We start from the raw sequence: 25358 nt of genomic DNA on the forward strand, positions 1-25358 counted from the left end.
ATGACCAACCCCCCACCGGGGCAAACCATCTTGAACAAACCATAGCCGGAGCATCGAGAGATTTCTCAACAAATAAGACAGACACATTAATATTTGCCCCAGAGTACAAATCTAGGGGCAGAATGGACATCCTGAATAGAGGAAACATAATTAAACTAATCACATCTATCAAGGATCTGGAAGGCATCACCACAACCGACTTACTTGAAATTGAATTCCTACCTGTACTCGACCAGTCAAAACCAGAAAAGACAAAGACAACATGGGCATCAACTGACCTGGTTGACCGGATTTTAGGAGAACTTAACAAATTCTCTCAATGGGGAATAAGGCTGGAACCAGGTAGAAGGCCAGCGTACCCAACACCATTCCTAAAGGAGAGTGAGAAAGAACACCCGCCCAAAGCCACATCTATTTTAAAAGGAGCCCTTGGCCAGTCACCAGGCCGCCAAGGGAGGTCCTTATACACCAAAACGGTAATAACGAAATGCATAGCTCCTAACCCGGACATAATACAGCGAATAATAACAAACAGAGGTGGGCAATGACAAGGATCCCCTGCGCAGCCCTTAGCATACACAACATTGAACAACTTCAGAGTATGTACTTGGAATATCAATGGCTTGGCTGACAAACTGGATGATCAAGAAACACTAAAATATTTAAGATCATTTGACTTGATATTACTTCAAGAAACCTGGGAAGAAGCTGAGACAGCCCTCGAAGGCTATATGACGCAATTTGTCCCAGCCACCAGGACATCATCTTTTGGCCACAGCTCAGGTGGATTAATCATCTTTGCCTCAATCCCCACAGTAGGAACAATGAAGGAAATAAAAATTAAAACTACTGCTCCTAACGTCATACAGGCGATTGAGATAACAATTAACACCAGAAAGCCGGACCATCGCCTGGTAATAGTTAACTCTTACATACATCCAAAGCACAGACGGAAAGGCGCAAGAGAGCTGGTCAAAGAGACAGCAAGAATTATGGATGAGTGGGAAGCTGATAATTTAATCTTGGCAGGAGACTTTAACCTCTTTCTTTTTGGAACCGCCACGGACGATGACTTGGTACACGATCTTAACAGAGCCTGGGGAATACCAACTCAGACACAACCATCTTCATCAAAACAAACCACTTGCTCTAACCAACTGTTAAAAGGGCTAGAGCAATTAAATCTAAGGGCGCTAAACGGCCGGTACAAAGAAGACACCCCTCCAGCATCAACCTACCACTCGGCAGCAACCTCCTCCTATTTAGACTACGCTTTTGCAACTCTCCCCCTATTTGACATTATTAAATCTTTTAAGCTGTGTGTTAGTGACCAAAGTGACCATCTGCCACAAGAAATTGTTCTAAGGACAACCAGAGAAAACCCAACAGAAGTTAGGGCATGCGCCAAATCTGAATACACATCAGACTTCAAACGTATAAGATACAAACAACATAACATCGAAGAACTGTCTTCAAACACAAAGGAGCTTATTCATCAGCGCAATTTGGCTAAAAACCCAATACAGGCCTGGGAGCGGTATACAAAGACTCTGGGGACCAAATACGCTACAAAACTAAGGCCTGTCAAAGGCAAAACTCCCAAGCCTGTATCGAGCAAGACAAACACGCCGGAGATAAAAAGAATTAAACGGAACATAAAGCAAATTCTGAACCAACTCCGCATACATCCTGGAAAAGGGCCTTTGCAAGATGCTCTTCGCGTCCTAAAACAAGCCTAAGAAAGACAACATGGGAGATCAAAAGACAGGCGAACGACGAGCTCTGGGCAAATATAAAGTACGATTCGAAACAAAAAAACAGTGCTAAATTCTGGCAAACAATTCACAGCTTGCAGCGGCCGGGTCATCAAGGAATAAACTCCTACATATCAGAGGCAGCTTGGGCCCACTTCCTGCACAATCATTTCAATCAAACCGACGATGGTAACTCCACAACCTCGACAAAGCAAGAAACAGACAACAATCAGAAGGATAACGAAATAGGAAAGACTGAAAGCGGGTCCAGAAACCCCAATGATAGCACAACGGGAAAATACGACAAAAAGAAAACTGATGAGGCACAAAACAACAGCACACTAATAAGTACCACAGAGAATAAAATCAACTTAACAGCGGATCGGATAAAAACTCAAATAAAAAAGGGGAGAACGGAAGGAGCTCCAGGCCCAAACGGAATACCACCGATTAATATTTAAACACAACATCGAATTCTGGAGCAACACACTACTACCACTCTTTGCGGGCATACAAGAATTAGAAATCTGCCCCGAATCCTGGCAAGGATCGACAATAAGCCCAATTTACAAGCAAGGAGACAGGAGTGATCCTTGCAACTATCGGTTGATCGCTCTACTCGACATAGAAGCAAAGTATTATGCGGGCATCTTATTGGACGAATTGAAATCTTGGGCAGCGTCAAAACATATAATCCCGGCAAATCAAACAGGGTTCTGCAGAGGACAAGAAACTATTACCAATGTCATGGCATTAACTCTGCTGACAGACGCGGCGAAAGTAGGAAAGAACTCCCTGTTTTTATGTTTTATTGATTACAGCTCAGCCTTCGACCATGTGGACCGGGACAAACTATGGCGAAAGCTTGACAAATGGGGGATACCGCAACCCCTCCTGAAGCAATTAATCTTACTCCACACTAACACCTGGGTTAAGATTAAGCTGGGAGACGGGACGCACCTCTCCAAGAGAATCAACACCTCTAAAGGATTAAAACAAGGGTGCGTCCTAGCCCCTACTTTGTTTAATCTTTTCCTGGCAGACCTACCAGGGGAACTGGACAACATCAAATCGCACGCCCCACGGTTGGGGGACACCACGCTGTCCAACCTCCTTTACGCTGACGACCTGGTTCTAATTAGTCGAACTCCAACTGGCCTTCAGCAACTTCTAAACACTACCAGCACATTTTCACAGCGTAACGGATTAAAAATCAACCTAAAGAAAACAAAAACCATGGCTGTGAATTATAAGAAGGCCAGGAAAAACTCCTGGTATCTGGACGGACACAAACTGGACCATGTAGCATGCTACAAATATCTGGGGGTCTTGGTAGACAGTAGAGGCTCATCCAAACCGCAATTAGAGACGCTGCATCGAAAAGGCACCATGAGCAGCTTTGCGATGATCCCCTTGAAGAAAATACTGCCAGATTACACGCTTGACCCGCTTATACAAGTATTGAGAGCTTGCCTTCAACCGATGCTAACATATGGGAGCGAATCAACTCTCGGAAAAGACGCTCTTACCCTCGATAGAGTGATCAGCAAAACCTTCAGAACCATCTTTCGGCTACCCAGTTACGTATCCCCTGCCCAAATTCGTCTGGAGTTCAGGATCCAAAAACAGACAGTGGAAAGAAGGGGCAGCTTCATAAAATGCTGGCACAAGATCAGAAACGCAGAGCAAGGCACCCTAAACGCCCACCTCTGGACTGAGCTGCAGCGACGAGAATCTTCATATGCAAGGAAGTATCTGATGGAATCGTTAGAAGTACTCGAACTGTCTGACCTCTGGAACACCTCGGTAGATCACAAAAGCTTCAAAAAGCTAGTAACAAAGGTTACAAAAATAACATCGCTATTAGAGGACAAGGAAACTCTAGCTAAAAGGGCACATGGATGGACAGTCTTAAACGATTATAAAACACTAAAGACTCAAGCGTATATGGATCATGGATTCAAACAGAAGACTAAAGAGAAATTTCTAAAGCTACGATTTGGTATACTACCGATGCTCCCCTACCTGGCCCCATGGAAAAGGACCCAGGAAGACAAAACTTGCTGTCTCTGCAGTGCAGGACCCGAAGATCTAATCCACATAATATGTATCTGTCCAATCTTAACGGACAAAAGGAGATCCTTATTACGCACAATATGGAACCAGAAGGGCATTAGAACCTGCAGACAAGCAGTCAAAATATGTTTTAATCCGCAGGAGACCCAATTAAATTGCAGACTTACAAAATACTTTGACGCAGTGACGGAGAGAATTAAAGAGACACAAAATAAGGAAACTGAGTAACATTTAGTCACTGCCGTCGAGCATAACTTCGGGATCGCAGCTCAAACGAACAATAATAAAAACGTAAACTGCTAATATGAACTTCATCATTTTTTAACCCCTGATAATTCATTTTTACCTTTGATATGTATCTCTTTTAAAGTCGTGTACTTTAAATTGTGAGTTTTAATTAACTGTGCAATAAACTTATCTTATCTAGTATTGCCAACGCTCCATATAGCAGCTCCACTCTTTGCGGTCTCCCCAAATAAAGCTTGGTTCCAGTTACGGCTTCCATTAATGCTGCAGCCAGATTGATTACTGATACAAAAAGAAATTAGCACATATCCCCAGCCTTAAAATCCCTAAACACTGGTTACCTTATGAAGCTAGAATTCAAATAAAGATCGCTTGCCTGACTCACAAAGCACTGCACTTCAAGACCCCCATCTATCTGGCTCACAAACTTGAATTATCGGGGGGTGGCCGTCCATCTCGAAGTGCAAACTCACTTCTCCTGATACCTTAAATCTTCCACAAAAAGAAAACAAGTAACAGAGCATTCTCTGGCAAGGCCCGACGATTTGAAATTCCCTTCCACCGGAAGTTCACCAAATCCCATCCACCGCTTCCTTCAAAAACGAAGTGAAAAAAATTCTAATGCTGAAATTCCTGCCATAAAGTCCTGGCTCAGTTCACAGTTTCACTTCTGGGTTTAACAGTGGGAACAGGCCATTTCACACCTCTATATGCCATTTATGGAATGTCTCTCTCCCTTTGTTTGATCACTATCTGTTACTTTTGTGTAATCTGGTGTTTGCTAGGATTGGCAGACTACTACTGTTACTATGGATATTGCCTATGCCTTTCTATTGTTGGAACTGTCCTATCTGGTTCTCAAATGTTCTGAATCACTTTGTTGTTGTGCTGTCATCTTGAACCTAGTGGTAACGTTTATCTTGAACCTATTTGTAATGTTTGGCTCTTGTCACACCTTGGCATTCTAACTGTGAAGCGCTATACACAACTTTATAAATAAATAAATACAATAAATATTTCTTTCAATGATATTCTGCAGGCAATGAGAACATTTAGTAAGGTTCCATAGCTTTTTTAACAGAACCAAGAACCACTGATGCCCCTACTCATCTCATCTTCCTCTTTCTTTCCTATCCTTGCAGTGCTCTAGTCTGGTGATGAGTTCCAAAAGAGCCCTCCTCAAATTTAAGAAAAGGGTTCTATAAATGGTTGCAATAGCTTTTCTTATGTTCCCCCGTTTTTATCCTATCACCTCTATAGTTTATTTTTCTGGGACCTCTGTTAACTCTCCAAAGATTTACAAACCTTTCATCGTCCCTCTTCCCATTTGCTGTTCCTTTCACATCTTTACTTTCCCAGCCACAATGTTTATAATCCTTTGTTCTTTTGGTTTGATTGCTGTTCTATACTTGAAATTATACGACATACTTTTCTATCAGTTTATGAAGGAGGTAGGCTGATCATTTTCTCTTTGCATTTCTTTGCAAAGCTAACCCTTTCATTTTCCTCCTTTACTTTTCAGTCCCAGAAAGTGATCCATTTATTTTCCTGAAACTGTCTGCTGGGTTTTCCATAGTTGCTGGAAGTATTATCTTTCTGGTCGTTTTAATCTTCTGCTGCAAAGTTTGGTAAGTGCACTACTTTTAAGTTTTTACAGAATAGGTTTTGAGGTAGGAAGTCTGTGTGTTCTTGTGATATCATCACGAAGTCTATCGATTTCCTTTAACGGGTTCTGTTTAGCATGTACCAGACTTCTGGGACAAAGTTTATCTTCAAGAAATTACTATATCCATCGTTGAGGTGCAATGAGGTTTATTATTCAACTACGCAAATACAAGGACAAGATGGACGGAGTGCTGAAACTTTTCAGACACTCACCCTCAGTCGCTTGAATCCAACTCAGATTTGTGCTGGGAGTGAGTGTATGAAAAGTTTCAGCACTCCGTCCATCATCTACTTGTGTTTGCTTTGTTCGCCCTAATTTGGCAGGCTATGCCCAGTCTTGGGCCCCTTGCTGACTTTGACACTGGATTCAAGCTAACCTGGCTGATGAGTGGTGTTACCCCGAAACCAGTCCCAGGATGCATGTTTCCCGTCCAGGGAGGACCTGGCCTGGCAGTTCTTTCTGGACTGTCCCCATGAGGCACAGGGTGAAGACTGATTTGCATATGGCTGGGTCCAAACTGGGGTGGCGAAGCGAGCTAAAGAACAATGATGGGTTCAACCCAGATCTGTGACTAGGGGTGAGTGTCTGAAAAGTTTCAGCACTCCTTCCAACATCTCCATGTGTTTGGTCTATTATTTAACAGCAACAGAGAGCCAAAAGTACTTCTTGTTGTCAACACTTGTTTCATTCCTGAAATAATAATCGTATGGAATTTCTTCAGGACACCTGCTCTTATAAAGCACCTGCATACCATTAGTCCTCTATTTTCCATTAAACAAAGTAGAATAGTCTTTCTGTATACAGCATTTTTTATAGTTGAGCACCATTGTTCACCGGGACGCTTGGCAGGGTACTGTCCCCAACTACGCTGGAGTTTTAGGTCGCAAAACAAGCAGTGGCAATTTTAGACTGAAAAAAAAGCTTATACACATTGGTATGAAAGTGTTTATCAAGAGCGGCTGCCTTGAGGAGGTTCCATATGAGTGATATTTCAGGAAGGAATGATAAACTTTGTCTGTGAAGTCTGTAATATTAGACAAAACTTGTTGATGGAAATGAATGGTGTATAGATAGACTTCTTTATATTTGTTCTTGGAGGTTGAGCAGCCAAACATCCCTTCCTATTTCCGCACCCAAGAAGCAAGATCTTCCTCGTGGAGATGTTATTGGTTATCCAAATCATTTGTAGGTCCTGTGATGATTGCAACTGTGAAGCCCACAGGTTGTCTGGGTGGTATGCTGCACAGGGAGTGGCTGTAGTGCCACCTTTTGCAAGGGTGGACAAGGTTCTCAGTGACCGCCCATTCCACACACGACATGCAATGGTAAATCATTGGCCTGGGTAATGTGCAAGCATGCCGACCAGTGGGAGCCCTCTCACTGCAGTGGGAGGTGGAAGCTTCTCCCCAGGGATCATTAATCAATGCTACACTGAGTCTTTAGTACGAGCATGGTTAGTTAGTGAATATGCCATTTTATACTAGTTCCACCTAGGTTGCATCTAAAGCACTTCTCAGCATAAGGAGAATGTCCTTCCTGTTTAGCCGCTCACTACCACTTGTCTACTTTCCTCATCAAGTATTCTGCAATCACTAAGCGTTCCACCAATCAATGCATTCCATGGCATGCAGGAAGTCTCATAGCTTTCACTAACCACAAACACTTACAGAGCTCTCTGGATACAGCTACCTGTTGTCAGCTGCTAGAGATGGTATTTATTTGCAAAGTTTTATATAGTACTGGCTAGACCAGGAGCGCTTTACATGAGGCTCAGCAAGTTATGGTTATAATAACTTCAATTACAGGATCAAGTAAAGACAATAGGAGAAACACATGAGATTACACAATAATAAGAGTTAAGAGCGAGTTGCATCGCCAAGACATAGGTCTTATGGGGAATGAAAGGTAGAGGGAATGAAACACAACAGGAAGACGAGGAAAACAATGTCAGATGTCTGGCTGGGTAGGTGCCGGCCGCGGAGATGAACCAGGGCCAAACTCCTCTATAGGTTCATTGGAGAGCTCCACCGGGCATCGACCAAGGCTGCTTGGGCTACTCGGTTAGATTAGACCGTTAAGGTATCCGCCCGAGGGGCACCGTCTTAGAACCAACGAAAAACACCGGTCCTGGTGTTGCTGGGAAGCGCCATCAGCTTCGTCCTCCAGCTCGCCCCCAGGTAAAGAGTGGTGGGGGGAGAGGGGAAAGGGACAGATTTCAAAGTCTGCAGATTGTGTGACAACCCATCATTCTTGCCTTCAAACCTCTTGGTGGGAGTGAAGCTGAAGAGGAGTTGTTCATAGAAACCTAAACCTCATCATAATTTAGTCCTCTAAAGACCCCCACTGCGACATTGCAGATTTGTTCTGGGCGCCATTTTAGAGTCAGGCAAGTCCAAGTCAGGCCTTTCCTTGACTTAGCAGGTCTCATTATGCCCCCAGTATAGAGCGCTGATAATAGTGACACCCTGGAGTGTCCCCGCCAACCCGCTGAGGCACGCCTCTGTGCAACACTCAACTCACAGGATGTTTAACTAATCACATGCGTATCAGCCGCACAGCATAGAGAGCTCTCTATGGAGGTTATATAGGGCACCAGCTCATTGAAGGGTAAACAGATGTAAAGCTGGTCAAGTTGGTGAAGTGCCCCCAGCTTGGTGTGACAGAAAGAGGTTAAATCGAGCACTATCTTGCAGCAACTTCAGCCGGCAAAATGACTAATCAAAAGTGCTTGAAACTGAGAACCCGGATACAATAAACAAGTTACCTCTGACACCATAAATACAACAAGTAATTCTGTTCCCAAACGATTTTTTAATTAACGTTGGGTTGTATTTCTCACATATAAAATTCTTTGTACTTTTTAAGCAGTTGCAAAACAACAAGGCCCATCAGCAGGACCCCATCAGTGACCACAAATTAAATTTTTTTGTTCAAACAAGATGCAGTGTGCCCGTGAATTATATACAGTGCAGTATTGAATACTCAAGTATTATATACATTACACAAGTGGAACAATTATATACATTAAATCAAGAGGTACAAAAAAACTAAAACTTCATATTCCGAAGGGGAAATGTCCTATTATTTTTAGTATGTGTATCAAGGCAGTGTAATGTATTGAACTGTCCTCAAATTTATCTGACTCTTTCTTTGCCAAGTGAGAGGTCTTGGGGAATTTTTTCGAGCACGAAATACACTATCCGTTTTAAAGATAGTTTGGTCCAAAAAAGGACCCAGTTCCAATTTGGCCTCTCTTCAAAGCACCAACACGTTTCGACCTTCTTGTTGGCACGTTTTATGTGAAGGTCTTCGTCAGGGAAAATGTGTTGTCCACACCAGGACTTGTGTACCTTGCTTTTACTTGTGATGACACCTGGAGTCCTCAGGTGAGCGAAAACTCTTGCTGGCTCCTGTGTGTGCTCACTCAGTCAGGGAAGTGTCTTGTTTTCTTGGCGGTTTCCGGCGGCAGCTTCTCTGCTCGTCTTTACGTGTCCAGAGTTCCTCCCGGTGCCCATACGATTTGTAGCTTAATACTCTTCTGAGAACCCAGCACCATTTTAGTGTCAGGCTCCGTTAACACAAAGTTCGCCCTAAAAACAAATCGGTCCTGCACTGAAGCGCTCCTCATACACAGCAGGCATTGCATCAATAACGCTGCATCAATCACAATTGAGTTAATAGCCTACATTTGATCAAGCAACATCACCAGAGAATGTAAGATGCTCCTTGTAAGACTCACAAAGCCGCCACTTTAGGGTCAAGCACTGATCACTTGGAAATCGCCATGAAGATGAAGACGGCCCCGCAAAGAAGCGCTCCTCATAAACCGCCGGCACTGCATTCACAGACCACAACAATTGAATAATCATCTAGGTTAAATCTCGCAGCACCATCGTAGATGTTAAGCCGTTCCCCGTTTTTCTCGCTTAACCGCCATATTAGGGTCAGGCCTCGCTAACCAATGATCACCTCAAGACTCAAATCGTTGCTGTAAGGTGTAAATACATTACCGGAAGAAATGTCTGATCAAACCCTCATTGAGAAGGTGTTCGATAGGCAATCAGGATCATTACTGTTCCCTCAAATATAGCAGTTTCATTGTTGCTTGTAATCCGCCATCTTGATCCGTCGCATTTCAACAATTGGCGGAGTTACATGCGATAATTCTTCACAAACCAGCACATTATGGCCCACAGATCACAGACACACAGTTATAGTGTGCTATAAAGGAATAGGTATATTTATTAGCGTAGTGTTTCTTTAGTTGCTAAGAGATTTAACATTCCCACTTATCAACAATGCTCCAAACATCTGATTGAAGCCTTCTAACAAGGAACCTAGAAATCTAAATGTTCACTTAGAAATGCCCAACTTTTTGTTTCACAAGACTATTTCAAAGTACCTTACATAAATGGAGGACCACTTTCATCGTATGTTTTCTAGCAAGACAAAGAGGTTCCTGAAAACATTCTTTACGACATCTCAGACACAACATGCTGTTTGGGACAAGCCACTTTGACGTAAGTAGGTTATTTGCTATTTGAGACAATTTATCAACCAATAGAATTAAATCACATCAAAAAAGAAACACCTAGCCACTCACTATGCAGTGTATATAAAATGAATGTACATTCACCAGGAACACACCCTTTTTCACTATTCAATCAAGAGTTGGAACCTAAACTTGTGCCTTTCAAGCATTCTGTGACCGTTGTATGACACAGCCACGAATGAATAAACCATGCATGCCTTAAGCACCTGATCTTTACAATGACTGCATCTTTACCACACTTGCCTTTACAACGAATTTTGTCATATAGGCATGTTTGGTAAAGGATTATGTATGATAAAGATCCCATTCCAGCCCCTCCCCGCCCTGAGCCCTAAAAACTGCCCCCACCATGAAAACTGCCCCTTCGGAATCCTAAAAACGACCCCGACCCCAGCCCCCTGCCCTCAGCCCTAAGACCAGCCCCCAGCTCTAAAACTTATCGCCCCAACCCAACTTACCATGTCACGTCCCGGTTCTTCCTGCAGCAATCCTTATGGCTCCTCTCCTCGCCTGCTCAGACAGCTAGAACGCTGACTGCCTTAACCAAGTATATGAGTGATTAAGGCATATGCATGGTCAAGGCAAGCATTGCTCAGCTTGCGGGGAAACGGCGCGCGTGCTTAAGGCCACGTTGTAAAGGCCAATTTCCTTCTATGACAAGCAAGACCAGCAGCACACCCTTACATTTTCACAAATAGCATGTGGGCCTCCATCACAAATAAGGCAATAATTGCAGTGCTGTACCTTCACACCTAAAATTACGAGTCCCACAGGGACCCGCATTCCTGGGAAACAGAATACTGAGTGATGCAATATGGCTCCAGTTGGACATGGCCCTTTAGGCAGGTTCACCCCGAAACATTTTGCGTTCTCCTAGCCTCTTTCTATAACCTGGTGTTGGTGATTTTAGGCCTCTGAGCACTTTAGCGCTGTGGTCTAGTGTAAAGTGTGTGCACTCTCTGTGTATGTGTGGTGAGATGGGCCTGCCCTCCCATAGGAATGCATGGGGGATATGTGTGTCCATTGTAATTCCTGGTATGAGAGGAGTGCAGGGGCGAGTATAGTATGTATGAACTCGTGAGGATAAATGCTGCGCAATGGTGTGCGCAGATTTATGGCGACTGGTGGAGAAATGCCACTTTTAGAAGTGGGCATTTCTGTGTGCTGTGTGTCTGCCTGCCTGATGTGAATTGCAGGTCTGGTTTGTGATTGAAAGGTGCTGGGTGAGGTGGGTGGCTCCAGGAGCCAGGATGAGTCTGCCCAGTGGTAAATAGGGAGATCTGCATGTAGATGGGAGGGAGGAGTTGCACCTTGGACCTGAATAGGACTGTGCCTTCCCTCCACAATGCCGGCTCCGCCCACTGTGGTGCATCTAATCCCTGAGCCCTCACATGACAAAGGAGAGAGGAGCTAAGCAAAACAAAGTGCTTCAAAGCTCCCCTATACCAGTTCTGACTGGTATCCCCCCAGCCCTGTGCTGTGACACAAAGGGATTTACTAACATAAATATAGGAGCTGTGACCCTATGAAAATGTTCAGGGTTCCTGTCCTATTCCTGACGGAGGGGGGCTTGCTGCTGCTGGGGCCCAGGAGGGACCGCCATGGGGGCTGCCTCCCTGCTGGAGGTCCTGTGTGCTGGCCCCTGGGCCAACTCTGCCCCTTCATTTTTCCAGGACCTATTCTCCCCTGGAGTAGAACTGCTGCTGCATCCCTTTGCGCCCTGTGAGCGCGATTCTTTAATTTGGAGAAAAGGAGCACGAGGGCTCCGCAGCATAGGGATTCCCCCTGCTGGAGGGGAGAGAGGCAGGAGCCCACCCCGCATGGCCGCCTATTTTTATATTTTAATAGCAGGAGCCCACACTGCTTTATATTCTAATTTGAAGGGAGCATACTCCTCATTGCGCCTTTTTGATTTTATAACTGTAGCGGGAGCCAACCCCGCTTTTCACCGATGCGGCCCGAGCCGCTAAAGCATTTCTCCTCAGGCCGCGCTCGGCGGACCCGGAAGTCAGGCAAGCCTTGCCTGGGACATGGGCGGGGCTGTTGCCTGACGGAGAAGAGGAAGTACGGTGACGTGACGCGGGGCTCCCGCGTGGAAGGGAGAGTCCCACATGTAGGAGAAGCCTGGTGGGAGCCCACCCGCACTGGCCAACCGGAGGAGAAGTGCTGCAGCTGGCCGGCGGGGCTCCCAAGTCCTGAGGGAGAGCCCCGCATGGTGTGCTGAATGCTGCAGGCCGCCAGGAGCCTTGCGGGTTCCACCCTGAAGTCCCGGTCCCAGAAGGGGGACCGGGCGAAGGGAAGGTCAGAGGAGTCCTGCCCCCATGCCGGTGAGTACAGCATTGAGTGGGGCAGACGAGATGAGAGGCCCCAGTATCGATGCCAAGATCCTGAGCGGCCCCGCTTGACAGTGGGCCGCTCCAACAGAGGCATGTGTTATTTTAGAGCCCGTGTGCTCCAACGTGGGCCTAGTTATCTTGAGAGCCTGCTGGGCTCCAATGGGGGCATTTGTGGTTTAGTATAGCCCCCGAGGGCTCCAACAATGTGGGCCTGATTATTCTGGGAGCCTGTGCACTCCAACGACGTGGCATAATTGTTTTTAGAACCTAGGTGGCTCCAACGATGGCATAAATATTTTAAGAGGGCCCAGAGGGGTCTATGCTGTTCCCCTGTTGTGTGGCCACTCTTCACATCTGCCCCGCTTGCAAGAGGGCAGCTGCAATGTTCTTGGGCACATCGGTTTGAAGGGCACTGTGAGTGCCAGGGCCCACATCTTGATTTGACCGCTTCGCAGCGCTTAGTGCCAGCTGCTACGTTTAGGCCGCAATTCTTTGGGGGCATGTTGTTGAGTTAGGAGTGAGATGCACTCCTTTGTCCCATACATTCCCAGCTGCCCAGCAAGTAGTGGGCAGCTGCACCGTTTAGGTTTGCGCAATGGCGCCATTGGATTTCGCTGCATAGGCAGCAGCCCTGACATTCTGGACACAGGGCGTTTGAGCCCCTTGAGATGGCCAGTTGGCCAGGAGGACTGTTAGGATTATAGGGCCCCAGGCCCTAATGTGATTGTGGTGCTAGGAAATGTAATGTATGTAGTATGTTTTATGCACCCTGTTTGATACCTCTAAATGTGTTTTTATGATTATGAGGTTGTTTTGTATATCATGGTTTATGCTAGTGAAATTAGGTTTCACGGTGTGATTTATGCCCCTAATGTGAGTTATGCTTAGGAGGTTAGGGTCTAATGTGTTTAGACTTATGAGAGGATTGCATAATGTGTTTATGCTGGTGAGGTTGGCGCAGAATGTAATTTGCGCCTGATGTGATACTGTGCATAATGTAGTTTTATGTTACAGGCTGATGCTAAGTACAGTGATTACCAGTGGTTACTGGTTGTACATTTATGATCTGTTTTACTTTTACTAAGTTTGCTTTGTGATGGTTCAGACAGTGGTCCAGTGGACCCTGTCAGGTGTATAATAATCCCTTGTAGATATGACCCAGTGCGAGGTGGCACCATATGTATTAAGTGTTTACTATTCTAATGTGTTATGAGAATACAAAGGCTATTTTTCATATAACCTTGTGTGGAGTTCCTTTTGTAGTGTGTCTGGGATATTGTTGCTGTGTGCGTTCGCAAACGCTTTACACATGGCCTCTGCGATAAGCCTGACTGCTCGTTCCAAGCTACCAAGGGAGTGAGCAGGGGTTATCTTTGGCGTGTAACTCTCTTGCCCTGACTAGAGTGGTGGTTTCTGCCTGGCTTTGGCGCAAGCCTTAGCGCCATCCAGAAATCTCATTTCTTACAGCTCCAATATGGAATTGGGGAATTACATCTGCATTCAGTGCTGCTGCACCAATATTGTCATCTCAGATGCGATTTCTAAGCATTTTTACAGTAAATTCCTCAGGTTAGACCTGGAGCATCTGTCCTCTAAAAGACGCAGTAATTTCACAGGCTGTAATTCTGCCTGTGGAATTACTGCATTCCCTGTAGTACTGATTTGGGAAGAAACTCTTGTTGATTTCTTTTGTTTACATTTTTTTTATTGAGATTTCATATTACATTACATCAAATAACTTTGTGAGTGCATACATCTATAGTATAACATAATGGTTCAATAATTCATGGCGAAGGGGTATACAGCTAACATTGATAGGATAGCTATTAGACAGATGGAATTGTCCTCCGACCCTTCGTCTTCTTGAATGTCCATAACAGTTACCCGTTGTGAATAGATCCCAAGCCCACCCTTTGATACCCCGTTGTGAAGGGTATGGGTCATTTGGTTGATGCTGTCCGGGGTGGTCCGGGACTCTGTGTGTTGCCTCTAATTAACCTAGCAATGCCTCTCACTTGGTCTGTGGTGTTTGTGCTCTCATAAAACTATGCATCGGAATCGGAACTTCCGATATTAAGGAGAACTGTGAACTTTGGGGGGAAAGAACTGGGGGATGGTGCTGCGGATATGCAAGTGGGGGAAGATAATGGAAAGAATTCGAAGCTGAGTGAGTGGCGTGGACTGTGGTTGATGTATCATGGGTTATAATTGCTGAAGGCAATGGCTGTGTAGTAGGTAGGGGAGGTGAGGCTGGCGTCATGAGGTCCTATGACCTAGGGATCAATACGTGCTCTCGGGTTATCTCCTACCTGTCTCTGTGGGGTACCTACTGGGGATTGTGCCTGGGAGGTGGGTTGGGATGGTGGCTGTGTTGTTACGTGGGTAAATAGGTGCATCAGTTGCACCCATTCAAGGGAGATTGGGTGTTTGCTCATGCCCTTCACCTCCTCATCCCGTAGCGTCTCCTCTTCCGCCGCCCCCTATTTCTTCACTGCTCCTATCCATGCTGCCTCTGTGGGTCCATCCGGGGCTCGCCAGTGCATGGCTATCCCCCGTTTGGCAAGTAGAATCGGCAATGAGGCGAATCGGTAGGGCACTTTCTCGGTTTTCCGTTTGCGCAACAACCCTAGGGCACTGGCTTCCCATGAGGACAGGGTCGAGTTATTAGTGACCTCCTGAAGTGTATGGTGTATGTGGTCCCAGTATTGTTTAATGATGGGGCAATCCCGAAACATGTGCTTGAAGTCGGCTTCAGGGGCCTGACAAGGAGGGAAGACAAAGTGTGTGTCTCGATAAAACCGGTGGAGGTGCTGTGGGGTGAGGTATGCCCTGTGGAGTATATTGAATTGAATGTTTTGAAAACGGGCATTTCTAGAGACTTTTTTGGGATATTCTAGGGTTTTCTCCCATTCCTTGTCATTAAAAACCCGGCCAACCTCGTCTTCCCATGTCTGTCGCAATGTGTCCAGGGGGCGGAAAAGGAGCTCTCGGATTGCCCTATATAACCATGTGACCAGGTGCCTACCCACTCCCATATGTATGATGGTGTGTATTACCGGGTGTGTTGGGGGTTCACCCTCCTGTGCGTTCCAGAACGGGCGGCAACTGTCCATGAGCTGTCGGTGAAGTAAGAACTGCCCTGGAGGGAGGTCGTAGATGTCAGTTAATTGGGCGTACGTCATTAACTGTCCGTCCTCAAAGAGGGATGCCATGTCCGTGATAGAGTGGTCCGTCCACACCTTTAGGGCGCAGGTGGTATAGTAGTGGTCATTACGGGGGAAGCCTACCAAAGGAAGCAGTGGTGAATATGGGGGTTTCTCTTTGGACAGTCGGTGGATCCTTAGCATGCATGCTCGCGCCACTGTTACCTGCAAAGGGTATGTGCGTAGGGGCTTCGTGCCTGGAAGTAATAGCCGGCGCATAGCAGGAAGGGGGATCCGCCCGTGTTCTGTAAGTGTTTCCCCGGTATGGCATTTTGCCGTCAACCACTGGAGTTGCGCCGCCCAAAAATATGATTCAAAGGATGGGGTGGCGAGTCCTTCCTGAGTCTTGGGCAGGTAAAGTGTGGTCAGGGCTGCCCCGTGCCTCCCCCCTCCCCAGATCAGGGTTGTGAGGAGCGTGTTTAGTTCTTTAAAGAAGGAGCGTGGCGGTATAACCGGGAGGTTGGCGAAATGGTACAGGAGCCGCGGGACCATTATCATCTTTGCAAGTGCGACACGGCCTATGGGGACCAGGGGTAGCGTTTTCCAGAATTGTACTGACGCTCTTAGTCCCGCCAAGACCTTGCGGTGATTTCCATCATATAAATCGGTGAGAGAGTGGAATAATTGCACCCCCAGGTACCTGGGCGCCGCAGTACTCAATGTGAGCGTGTGTGGGCCTACATGTAGGTCGTGTGGAGCTAGATGCGGGCTCAATGGGAATATCGTGGACTTGGTCCAGTTGACGTTAAGCCCTGAGGCTGCCGCAAAGGCCTGTAGCGATGACCAGATCATGGAGAGATCACTGGTAAGATCCCTGACATAGATCGGAAGATCATCCGCGTAAAGTGACACGCAGTGTGTTATGTTTGCTATAGGCATTCCCCATGCCTGTTCCTCCTGGCGTAGTTTTATTGCAAGCGGTTCAACTGCTAGAGCGAATAGGAGGGGGGTCAGGGGGGCCCTTGTCTTGTCCCTCTTTCTATCTGAAATGGGGCTGATATATATTTGCCTATCCGCACGCGCGACGTGAGGCCCTTGTAAAGTAGTTTAGTGTATTTTAACAGAACCGGTCTGACCCAGACTCGGCGCAGAACCACAAATAAATATGGCCAGAGTAAAGTATCAAAAGCTTTTTCTAGATCAAGGATCAAGCAGGCCGCATTTGGGAAGCGTTCTTTCACGCTATCCTGGACATGGAATAACCTACGTATGTTTTGTGATGTGTTTCGCCCTGGGACGAAACCGTTTTGGTCCGGGTGTACTAATGGTGCCAGGATTTGGGGGTATCTGTTTGCTAACATCTTTCCTAATAGTTTACAGTCCGCATTTAGTAGCGTTATCGATCTGTAGGAGGCAGGAAAGACGGGGTCTCTATGTGAATAGGGAAACTTTACGGTGATGTACTCTCTGAGTGACCCCGGGAGCTCCCCTCGGACCAGTGCCTCATCGAGTACAGTCACTATCTTGGGAACAAGATGCGCTGAGAAGGTGCTGTAGTATACGAGTGGGAAACCGTCCATCCCAGGGGCTTTACGTCGCGCTAGCTGTCTAATGGCGTGAGTGACTTCTGGGGCTTTGATCTTGGAATCCAGATCTTTCCTGGCAGCTCTGGGGATGTGGGGGAAGCGCAGGGGGTAAAGGCAGTGCTGTATTTCCCGTTGGTTTGTTAGCGTAGGGGCACGGTAGATTGCAGAGTAGTACTCTCGGAAGACTTGTAAAATATCAATTTGTGAGTGTCTGAGTGTGCCTGTGTGGTCTAGTACTTCCGTTACCGGGCTTGTGGTCATTTCCTGTCTAGCTAGCCATGTGAATAGAGTACCCGCTTCATTGCCCTCCCTGTGTATCCTGGCGGCATAGGTTCTAAAGTTGTATTTACGTAGGTCTCGTAGTGCTTCTGCGTAGGTGGTTTTTGCTTCCGCTTGCTGCTCGGGAGTAGCTTCGGTAGCGCCTGCTTGCTTCGTGATTGTAGCTAGTGTCATCTCCGCTGCTTGTAGCGTCTATCGAGCGTTTTGCGCACCCCCTGTATTTGTTGTATGCAGTGACCCCTGGCTGCTACTTTAAACGCGTCCCATTCTATTAGGCGAGACCCTGATGTGCCTGAGTTTAGCGCGAAATGTTCTTGGATATAAGAGCCATGTGTTTGTTTGAAAACCTGATCGGAAACACAATCTTGCGGCAGTTTCCAGGTGGGCACTGGAGGGTGTGGGGGCCTCCATCTGAGCGTTAGTACATGGGCATCGTGATCTGAGAGAACTCTACCGAGATAATCAGAGTGTTGTACTTGTGGGAATACCTTCGTGGAGCAGAGGAATCTATTGAGACGGACGCGTAGGTTGTGTGGTATGGAATGAAAGGAGTATAGTTTAGTGTTTGGGTTGTGCTCGCGCCACGGATCTATCAGGTTCCAGTGCTGGACCCATGTGTAAATTTGGGTAGTCTGTGTAGTGGGGGGGGGTGAGACCTATCTAGCCGGATGTTAAGAGCACAATTATAATCCTCACCCAAGAGCCATGGGACTGAGGTGTATTGGGTAAGGACACCCGTGAGGCGTGTCCACTAGTGGTGTTGCTCTACGTTTGGGGCGTACACACTTCCCAGCAAGAAACTCTTGTTGATATCCAAATCTTCTCCAAAGCTTCTCAGAACGACAGCCTTAGTGTTTTTCAGTATTATGCTGGTACTTGCAAAGTGAATTAGCATCACCATGAGTACCAGAACACATCAGGACTAGCTGAAGGTGCCATCCAAACCACATGGCCATCTAGCAGCTATTCAGCACCTATTTGTAAAGCAGGAGATGGAACTCTTGGAAAAGCTGTCATCTGAAACCAGCTACATTCACATATTTGAATTGATTTGTTGACAGTAATATTTTGAGACAATGAGGTCGTATAAGGTTTGGTGATTTCTTTTATTAAGTTCAAGATTTCAGAGGTCCTCATCCACACGTCCGCCACCAACCTCCTTTTCTTCTCCTCGCACCAACATCTCGCTTCGGCCTCAACCTCTCTCTGCATTTTACCTCAAGCGCGAGTGGAGAGAAAGGATACATCACATTTCTAATTGTAATGTTATCAGGCGTGACTGGCACATGTAACAGCTATAGGGCAGGGTGGAGGCAAGGTAAGTGATTTTGTTCATTTTTTATTTTACTTTCCCTATCCCATCGCTTGTCCACTCCCCTCCCCCCACCACACTGCCCCGCCCAGACAAGTCCTACCGCTGTTACCTGTGCTGGCTGCACCTGAATGTTAGGTTTATTTTCTAGAACAGGAAATGGCCAAACACAGTAGGGAAAGGAGCCAACCACCCGTAGTACTGTAGAAAGGGTAATGACCAGGAGACTAACCATATAGTACATTAGCGTACACTCCATCAAAGGCGTAGTTCTTAAGGGGAGTTTTGAGAGGAATTGACGAGTGTGCAATTCACATTCTTTCTCTGTTTCAATTGTGTCTGTGTGTCATTAACCATCACTGACTGTTGCTTGAAGAAAGCCTGAACAGGTTAATTTGTAGCATTTGAACTTGTGGACATCATACTCTCCACCTGATACAGTAACTAGAGCGCATATGATGTTTTCTGCATTGGTGGCTGACATGTCTTGAGCGAGGTGGGGTGGGTGGGTCATAAAAAATATATATATTAAATTAAAACCACTTACCTGCAGCGCGACATCCTGGTCTTCTCTCCTTGAGGCAGGCAGGCGGGCAGGCAGGCTCCAAACTCCCAAGCCAAACCTGGCGCTGCTCTCACCAGCACCAGGACTGGTGGGAGTGGCCTCTATCAGCGCTCAGAAGAGCACTGGAGTCGAAGACAGCTGGGTTCTGGGTTAGAGAGGTTTAAAGTGTGCATGAGTGGCTGGCCTTCGCTAGACGGCGGACCATAAAGACATGCGCACTTTAAACTGAAAGTGCCCTGCTTTCTCTGCTGCTTCTGCTGCTACCAGACAACAGCAGGCCCATCCCGTCCCGATGCTCCGTTTGGGACAGGGTGATTAAAAATGGTCATGAATTAACTTCATTACCATTTTATTTTTGTCTTTGGGGGCATTTCAGTGGGACGACGCTCCTCCACCCAAACGGAGGCGCCTCCCCTGGTTTTCTGTTGTATCTCTCATTTTCACTTTTTTATTCTCTTATTTAGTTCGTATGGGCAATTAGTGCGGTTAAGAATTCTTTTCACACGGTAAATGATTGACCAAGGCTTAAAAGGCACGGGGTTGTAGTGTTGGCTAGAAAGGATAACCTTACCATGCGACAGTGTGTCTCAGAGCAGGAAAAAAGGCACAATCATTCACACAACCCGACCCAACAGCAGGGGTGGAAAGGGATGTGGTCCAGGTGAAAGGCAGCTGCGACCCAGTTTTAAAACTCATACCATGCCTGGCTGTGTTCTTGCCACTATGAGCATGACTGTACTCAGAAGGACTTGGTCAAGAGCAGGAAAAGTCGACTTTTAGACCCATTGTTGTGGGATTACTGTTGTAGAAAGGTCAAGTTCAGCAATACTTTATCCGCAGTTATGTAAATTTCACATTGGTATGGAAGCCTGCAATCCCTGAATAAAAGCTTGTCTCTAATATCCCCATTGCAGGCGACTTGTGACATCTCTAATCACCTATAATAAAGAAATCTTACGTAGCCTGTTACAGTTAAGTTCTGCTAGCTGCCTTTTCCCTAGTCTGCTTGCTGTGGCAGGATGCGAGAATAATTAAAACTGCAGTTTTGGCTTTTCCTTCATCTGCTCTGTTTTTGAAAATGAAGTGATAGGCAGAAAGGTGATATTTCTGGCAACATGTTTATTTTTGCAAGCGCTAGATAATTTTAGGAAAGATCAATTTCTAACATGTTTCTACACATTCTGAACTATAGTGTTTTTTTTAAATCTGACTTGTATTAAACTGATTCTAATACCTTTTTGCAGCAAATATTTAACAGCTTTCTAATATGTTTAATCTTGCACTACAAATTCTACTGTAATAATTAAATGACGCAGCTCCTGAACTATAATAAATTAGTACAGTTGAGCCTGGACTCCATAATGCCTGCTGTCAAAGCCTGCAGCCAAGTTGAAAAGCAGGCCACACAGCATTATTATAGCTGAAGTCTGGTTTAGGTTCGTCTGATGTGTTTTTCACAAAAGAACAATGATCAGCAGAAAGAAAAGATTTATGACAATGTTTTTATTTCTGCACACTACTGGTCATTACACTAAAGATAGAATGTCTCTGCATGTTTCTACACTTTCTGGACTACTGCATTCTTGATTTTTCCACACAGTTAACTGATTCTATTATCTGCTTTTACAACAAATCATTGATTGTTTTGTGTTATATTTCATTTTGTGCTACAGATTCTGCTTTTATTCTTCATGACTGCTATTATAAAATCATTTTCAAATGAAAGAGCAAGACATCGAGGATTTAAGCAATTTGTGGGATTTTGATTGTGTGACCAAATGTTATAGGGAATAAAATACCCTCTGCTGTACATTAAGAGGCTATTGCAGTTCACCTCAAACACCTTGAATATTTGCCTATATGGTCACTGAAATACCCGTAATACCCTTATAGTGTACACAGGGGGTACCTTATCCCAATTATCTTGTCTACTGGTATGAGCGATGGGTCCTAATATAGCTGGAAGCCCGAGCACTTAACATATAAGATTCCATATAGTTCACCCCTGGGAAACAGAATCCTCGCTGTACTTTTTAGAGGAAGAAGAAGATTAATAAATTACTAGACGTGATTCAAGAAGGACTAGGACTTTCAAATGACACGGAAGAGAGTTTTCAGAGTCCACCAAAAAGACATCAAATAGACAAAAACTCCAAGAGGGCTATGTGGATTTCGTTAGCATCAAGGGAAGTAATTCGTCAGAACAATGCGGCTGCCCAGGAGAGAGAACCAACGAGCCAGGGCCGGACTGGGAACAGAAACCGGCCCTGGCAAACTGCCCAGCTGACCTGGGGTGAGGGGGAGTGAAGCCGAGCAGTTTGCAATGGCCGGTTTCTGCCGATTTTGTTACAGGGGACCGATATTGCCGACCCCTGGTAATAAAAACGGCCTCCCAGGGGCCCAAAACCGCCCTCCTCCCTAGCGGCCTACCGGGGAAACGCCCGGTGCCCGCTATGGCCAGTCCGGCCTTGCAACGGGCTGTATCCTGGTGATCAGTCTACATGAGCCCCCTCGCAGCCATCGCACGCCAAAACAACCTCAACATCATCTCCTACGCCGACGACACCCAGCTGATCCTCTCCCTCACCAACGACCCCGCCGCCGCCAGAGCCAACCTACACGAAGGGATGACAGACGTAGCCAAGTGGATGATGAACAGCCGCCTGAAACTGAACTCGGACAAGACGGAAGTCCTCATCCTGGGATCCTCACCCTCCGCCTGGGACGACTCCTGGTGGCCCCCGCCCTGGGCAGCGCTCCCAAACCAACAGACCACGCACGCAACCTGGGCTTCATCCTGGACTCCTCCCTCTCCATGACCAGACAAATCAACGCCGTCTCCTCGTCATGCTTCAACATCCTGCGCATGCTACGTAAGATCTTCCGGTGGATCCACACCGAGACCAGGAAGACGGTCACCCAGGCCCTCGTCACCAGACGTCTGGACTACGGCAACTCCCTCTACGCCGGTACCACCTCCAAACTCCAGAAGAGACTCCAGCGGATCCAGAACGCCTCAGCACGACTCATCCTGGACATCCCCCATCGCAGCCACATCTCCGGACACCTGAGAGACCTGCACTGGCTCCCGGTCAACAAGAGAATCACCTTCCGTCTCCTCACCCACGCACACAAAGCCCTACACAACCAAGGCCCAGGATACCTCAACAGCCGCCTCAACTTCTACGCTCCCACACGCCAGCTTCGATCGACCAGCCACGCCCTCGCCACCATCCCCCGCTTCCGAAGAGCCACCAGAGGGGGAAGGTCCTTCTTCTACCTGGCCGCCAAGACCTGGAACTCCCTCCCGACCCACCTCCGCCTGACCCAGGACCACCTCGCCTTCAGGAAGCAGCTCAAGACCTGGCTGTTCGGCTTGACCCCCCTCCCCTAGCGCCTTGAGACCCTCCGGGTGAGTAGTGCGCTATATAAATGCTTTGATTTATTGATTGATTGATTGATCACAGTTGATTATTTCATATAATGAAACCTCGAAGGTGGCTGATTTTGCTAGAAGTGGCCGTTAAAGTTTTGTTACCCACATTCAACTAGAAATTGCAGCCTGTCGCAAGCTCAAAATGCCACATACAGGACTGCAAACAAAAAGGATGATGTGCACATTCCTGCGTGGCTGCATTTGCTATGAGTTTGGATTTAGATTGCATGAAAGTAAAAGAGAAAAGACATACAAAACAGCAAGGGATTCACCTTTAGGCCGACAGGAAGCTTGCCTGTCAGCCAATTCGGTGGAGGCCCTTGATTCTGTCTGCACAGCAGGACTGTCCCGCCCATTTAGTGATTCCCACCTGCTTGATGGAGATCAATATCAAGTCAGATATACCTTAAACTAAACGAAATAAAGGGTGGACATCGGTATTAAAAGCAAGATGTTTAAAACTTTTGGAGAAGAACGATATTTGAGACACAGGGTGGTACACAGAAAGAGATGTGAGGTCTGCGGTGGGATTTTTTAGTAGTCGTGGAACCACAGCATATTTAACGCTTTCTCTACCCGGGTGTTTGAGCAACTCTGCATCGCCCGTAGCTTCTTTTTAAACAAAAATCTGTGGCACATTAATGGCTATGTATTGGTGTAAACACTGCATCAATGTCTGATTGCAGCCTTAACATTTAATGTAAAATGTCAAGATTTGTGTTCTTTTATTTTTTAGATAAGTTGCTTAACCATATCGCTGCGGCGGCTATTCCGCTGCAGCGCTAATGGGGGGGGGGGTGCGTGGCGGGCCCATGCTGGTGACGGAACCGCTCCGTCACCAGCCGCGGTTGAGCTGTGCTCATGACGGAGCGGTTCTGTCATGGCCCCGCCCCCTTAAGAGAATGCGCTCGTAGGCGCGAAATCAGCGCTGCGCAGGCGCGGCGGGTGGGCCATGACGGAACCGCTGCATCATCAGCACAGCGCCACTGCGGCTGATGACGGAGCGGTTCCGTCATCAGCACGGAAAGAGTTAATATTTTCTCACAGGGACTATGTTGCAAAACCCAGAAAGCTAACTAAGACATTTTTACCCAGAATGTTTGGAGCCCCGGCCATATGAAATATATGTGGATTTTGATGGAATGTAGGTTGTATAATCATTTATGTAAAATGAGTGCAGATCAATCAACTGTGAAAGAATCACTGTTTTATGAGTTACTGTTCATTTGATGATAGATATCACACTCAGGGCTATATGGCAAGCATAACAAAATATAATTTCTAATTTGACTCACCCTAAGGAATCTGGTGGAGCAAGTAAGATATCACTTTCTCTTCCTGGCTGGGCAGGAGAATGCACTCAACATCAGGATTGTCATATTTTAGAAGTTCTTTTTCAAAACGTGATAATTCCTTCTAGTCCCCCCACCCTTTAACGGATCTAATTTTTATCCACATCTTTGCTCCCTTTTTACTTCTGAGTATAGGGCCACCAGATATGTATAGTTTTTCTATGAGATTGGGCAAACAAAGGAGATAAACTGGGTGCACTACATTGGGGAAATGTTTAAAACAACTGTGTACTGGTCTATTGTTGAGCTATATCATCCTTGGGCCTTTTAGAAGCATACCTACAAACCCTAGGCATTCTTTTGCTGTGTGCCGGACCTACCTTAACCCTTCTGGCTGGCCGGCCCGAGAAGCCAACCATGACTTTTGTCAGATTACTACCCTTTTTTCCAAATGTGGTAATTGCCACCAGTCTCTCTCAAGCAGGAACAAATCCCATCTAAGACAGGCCTCAAATGTATGTTTCCCTGGGTTTCCTAAGCGGAAGGGGTATCAGACATATGAGAGTTTTTTACGGGTTCAGAGTGCTCACAGGCAATAACATAAGTACAAAGCATTTGGAAAATTGCAAAAGTAACTGAAAGCAAAATGCTAGTTTAGGATACCTGCCTTTTGGTCATCTATACTACCCTTAAGCTGTATGGAGGCATACCTCAAGAATATATTTTGAACATCATAAGGTTTCTATTACTAGGTGCCACACCTGTGTCCACTTGTTTGACTTGCCTGGACAAAACGTTAAATATGATAATTCCCTCTAGTTGTATTCACTCAGGTGCATATTCCTGTCAAAGCTTGACCACATCTGTGTTTACTTAGGTGCCGGGGGTGTAAGATGTGTGGGTTTTCAATGGGTTAGAGCAGGGCTCTGCACACTAGACATCATCGAATATTTTTGATGCTGGAGATTCCATGGGGATGACTGCGTTGTTTGGGCCTGGAGTAGGCAACCAATCAGGAAAACCTATCAGCCTTGAACATTTCTGAAAATCAGAGATCTAGAGAAGTCCAGGGGAGTATGGCTTCCATGAATCCCAGGGTCAATCAATCAATCAGG

The 25358-nt window shown here is 46.3% G+C and overlaps 1 protein-coding gene across 2 annotated transcripts in view; it reads left to right on the forward strand.

Moving 5' to 3' along the window:
• The window catches only part of LOC144767584 (BOLA class I histocompatibility antigen, alpha chain BL3-7-like), a 346774-nt gene that overhangs the window by 288140 nt on the left and 33276 nt on the right, over positions 1-25358 (forward strand). For both annotated transcript variants that reach the window (XM_078650997.1, XM_078650996.1), the window contains exon 5: positions 5599-5704. In XM_078650997.1, the coding sequence (XP_078507123.1) occupies positions 5599-5704 (106 nt within the window). The remainder of the gene's footprint in view (positions 1-5598; positions 5705-25358) is intronic.

The sequence above is a fragment of the Lissotriton helveticus genome, chromosome 7 (genome assembly GCF_964261635.1).
Source record: "Lissotriton helveticus chromosome 7, aLisHel1.1, whole genome shotgun sequence".
NCBI lineage: Eukaryota > Metazoa > Chordata > Amphibia > Caudata > Salamandridae > Lissotriton > Lissotriton helveticus.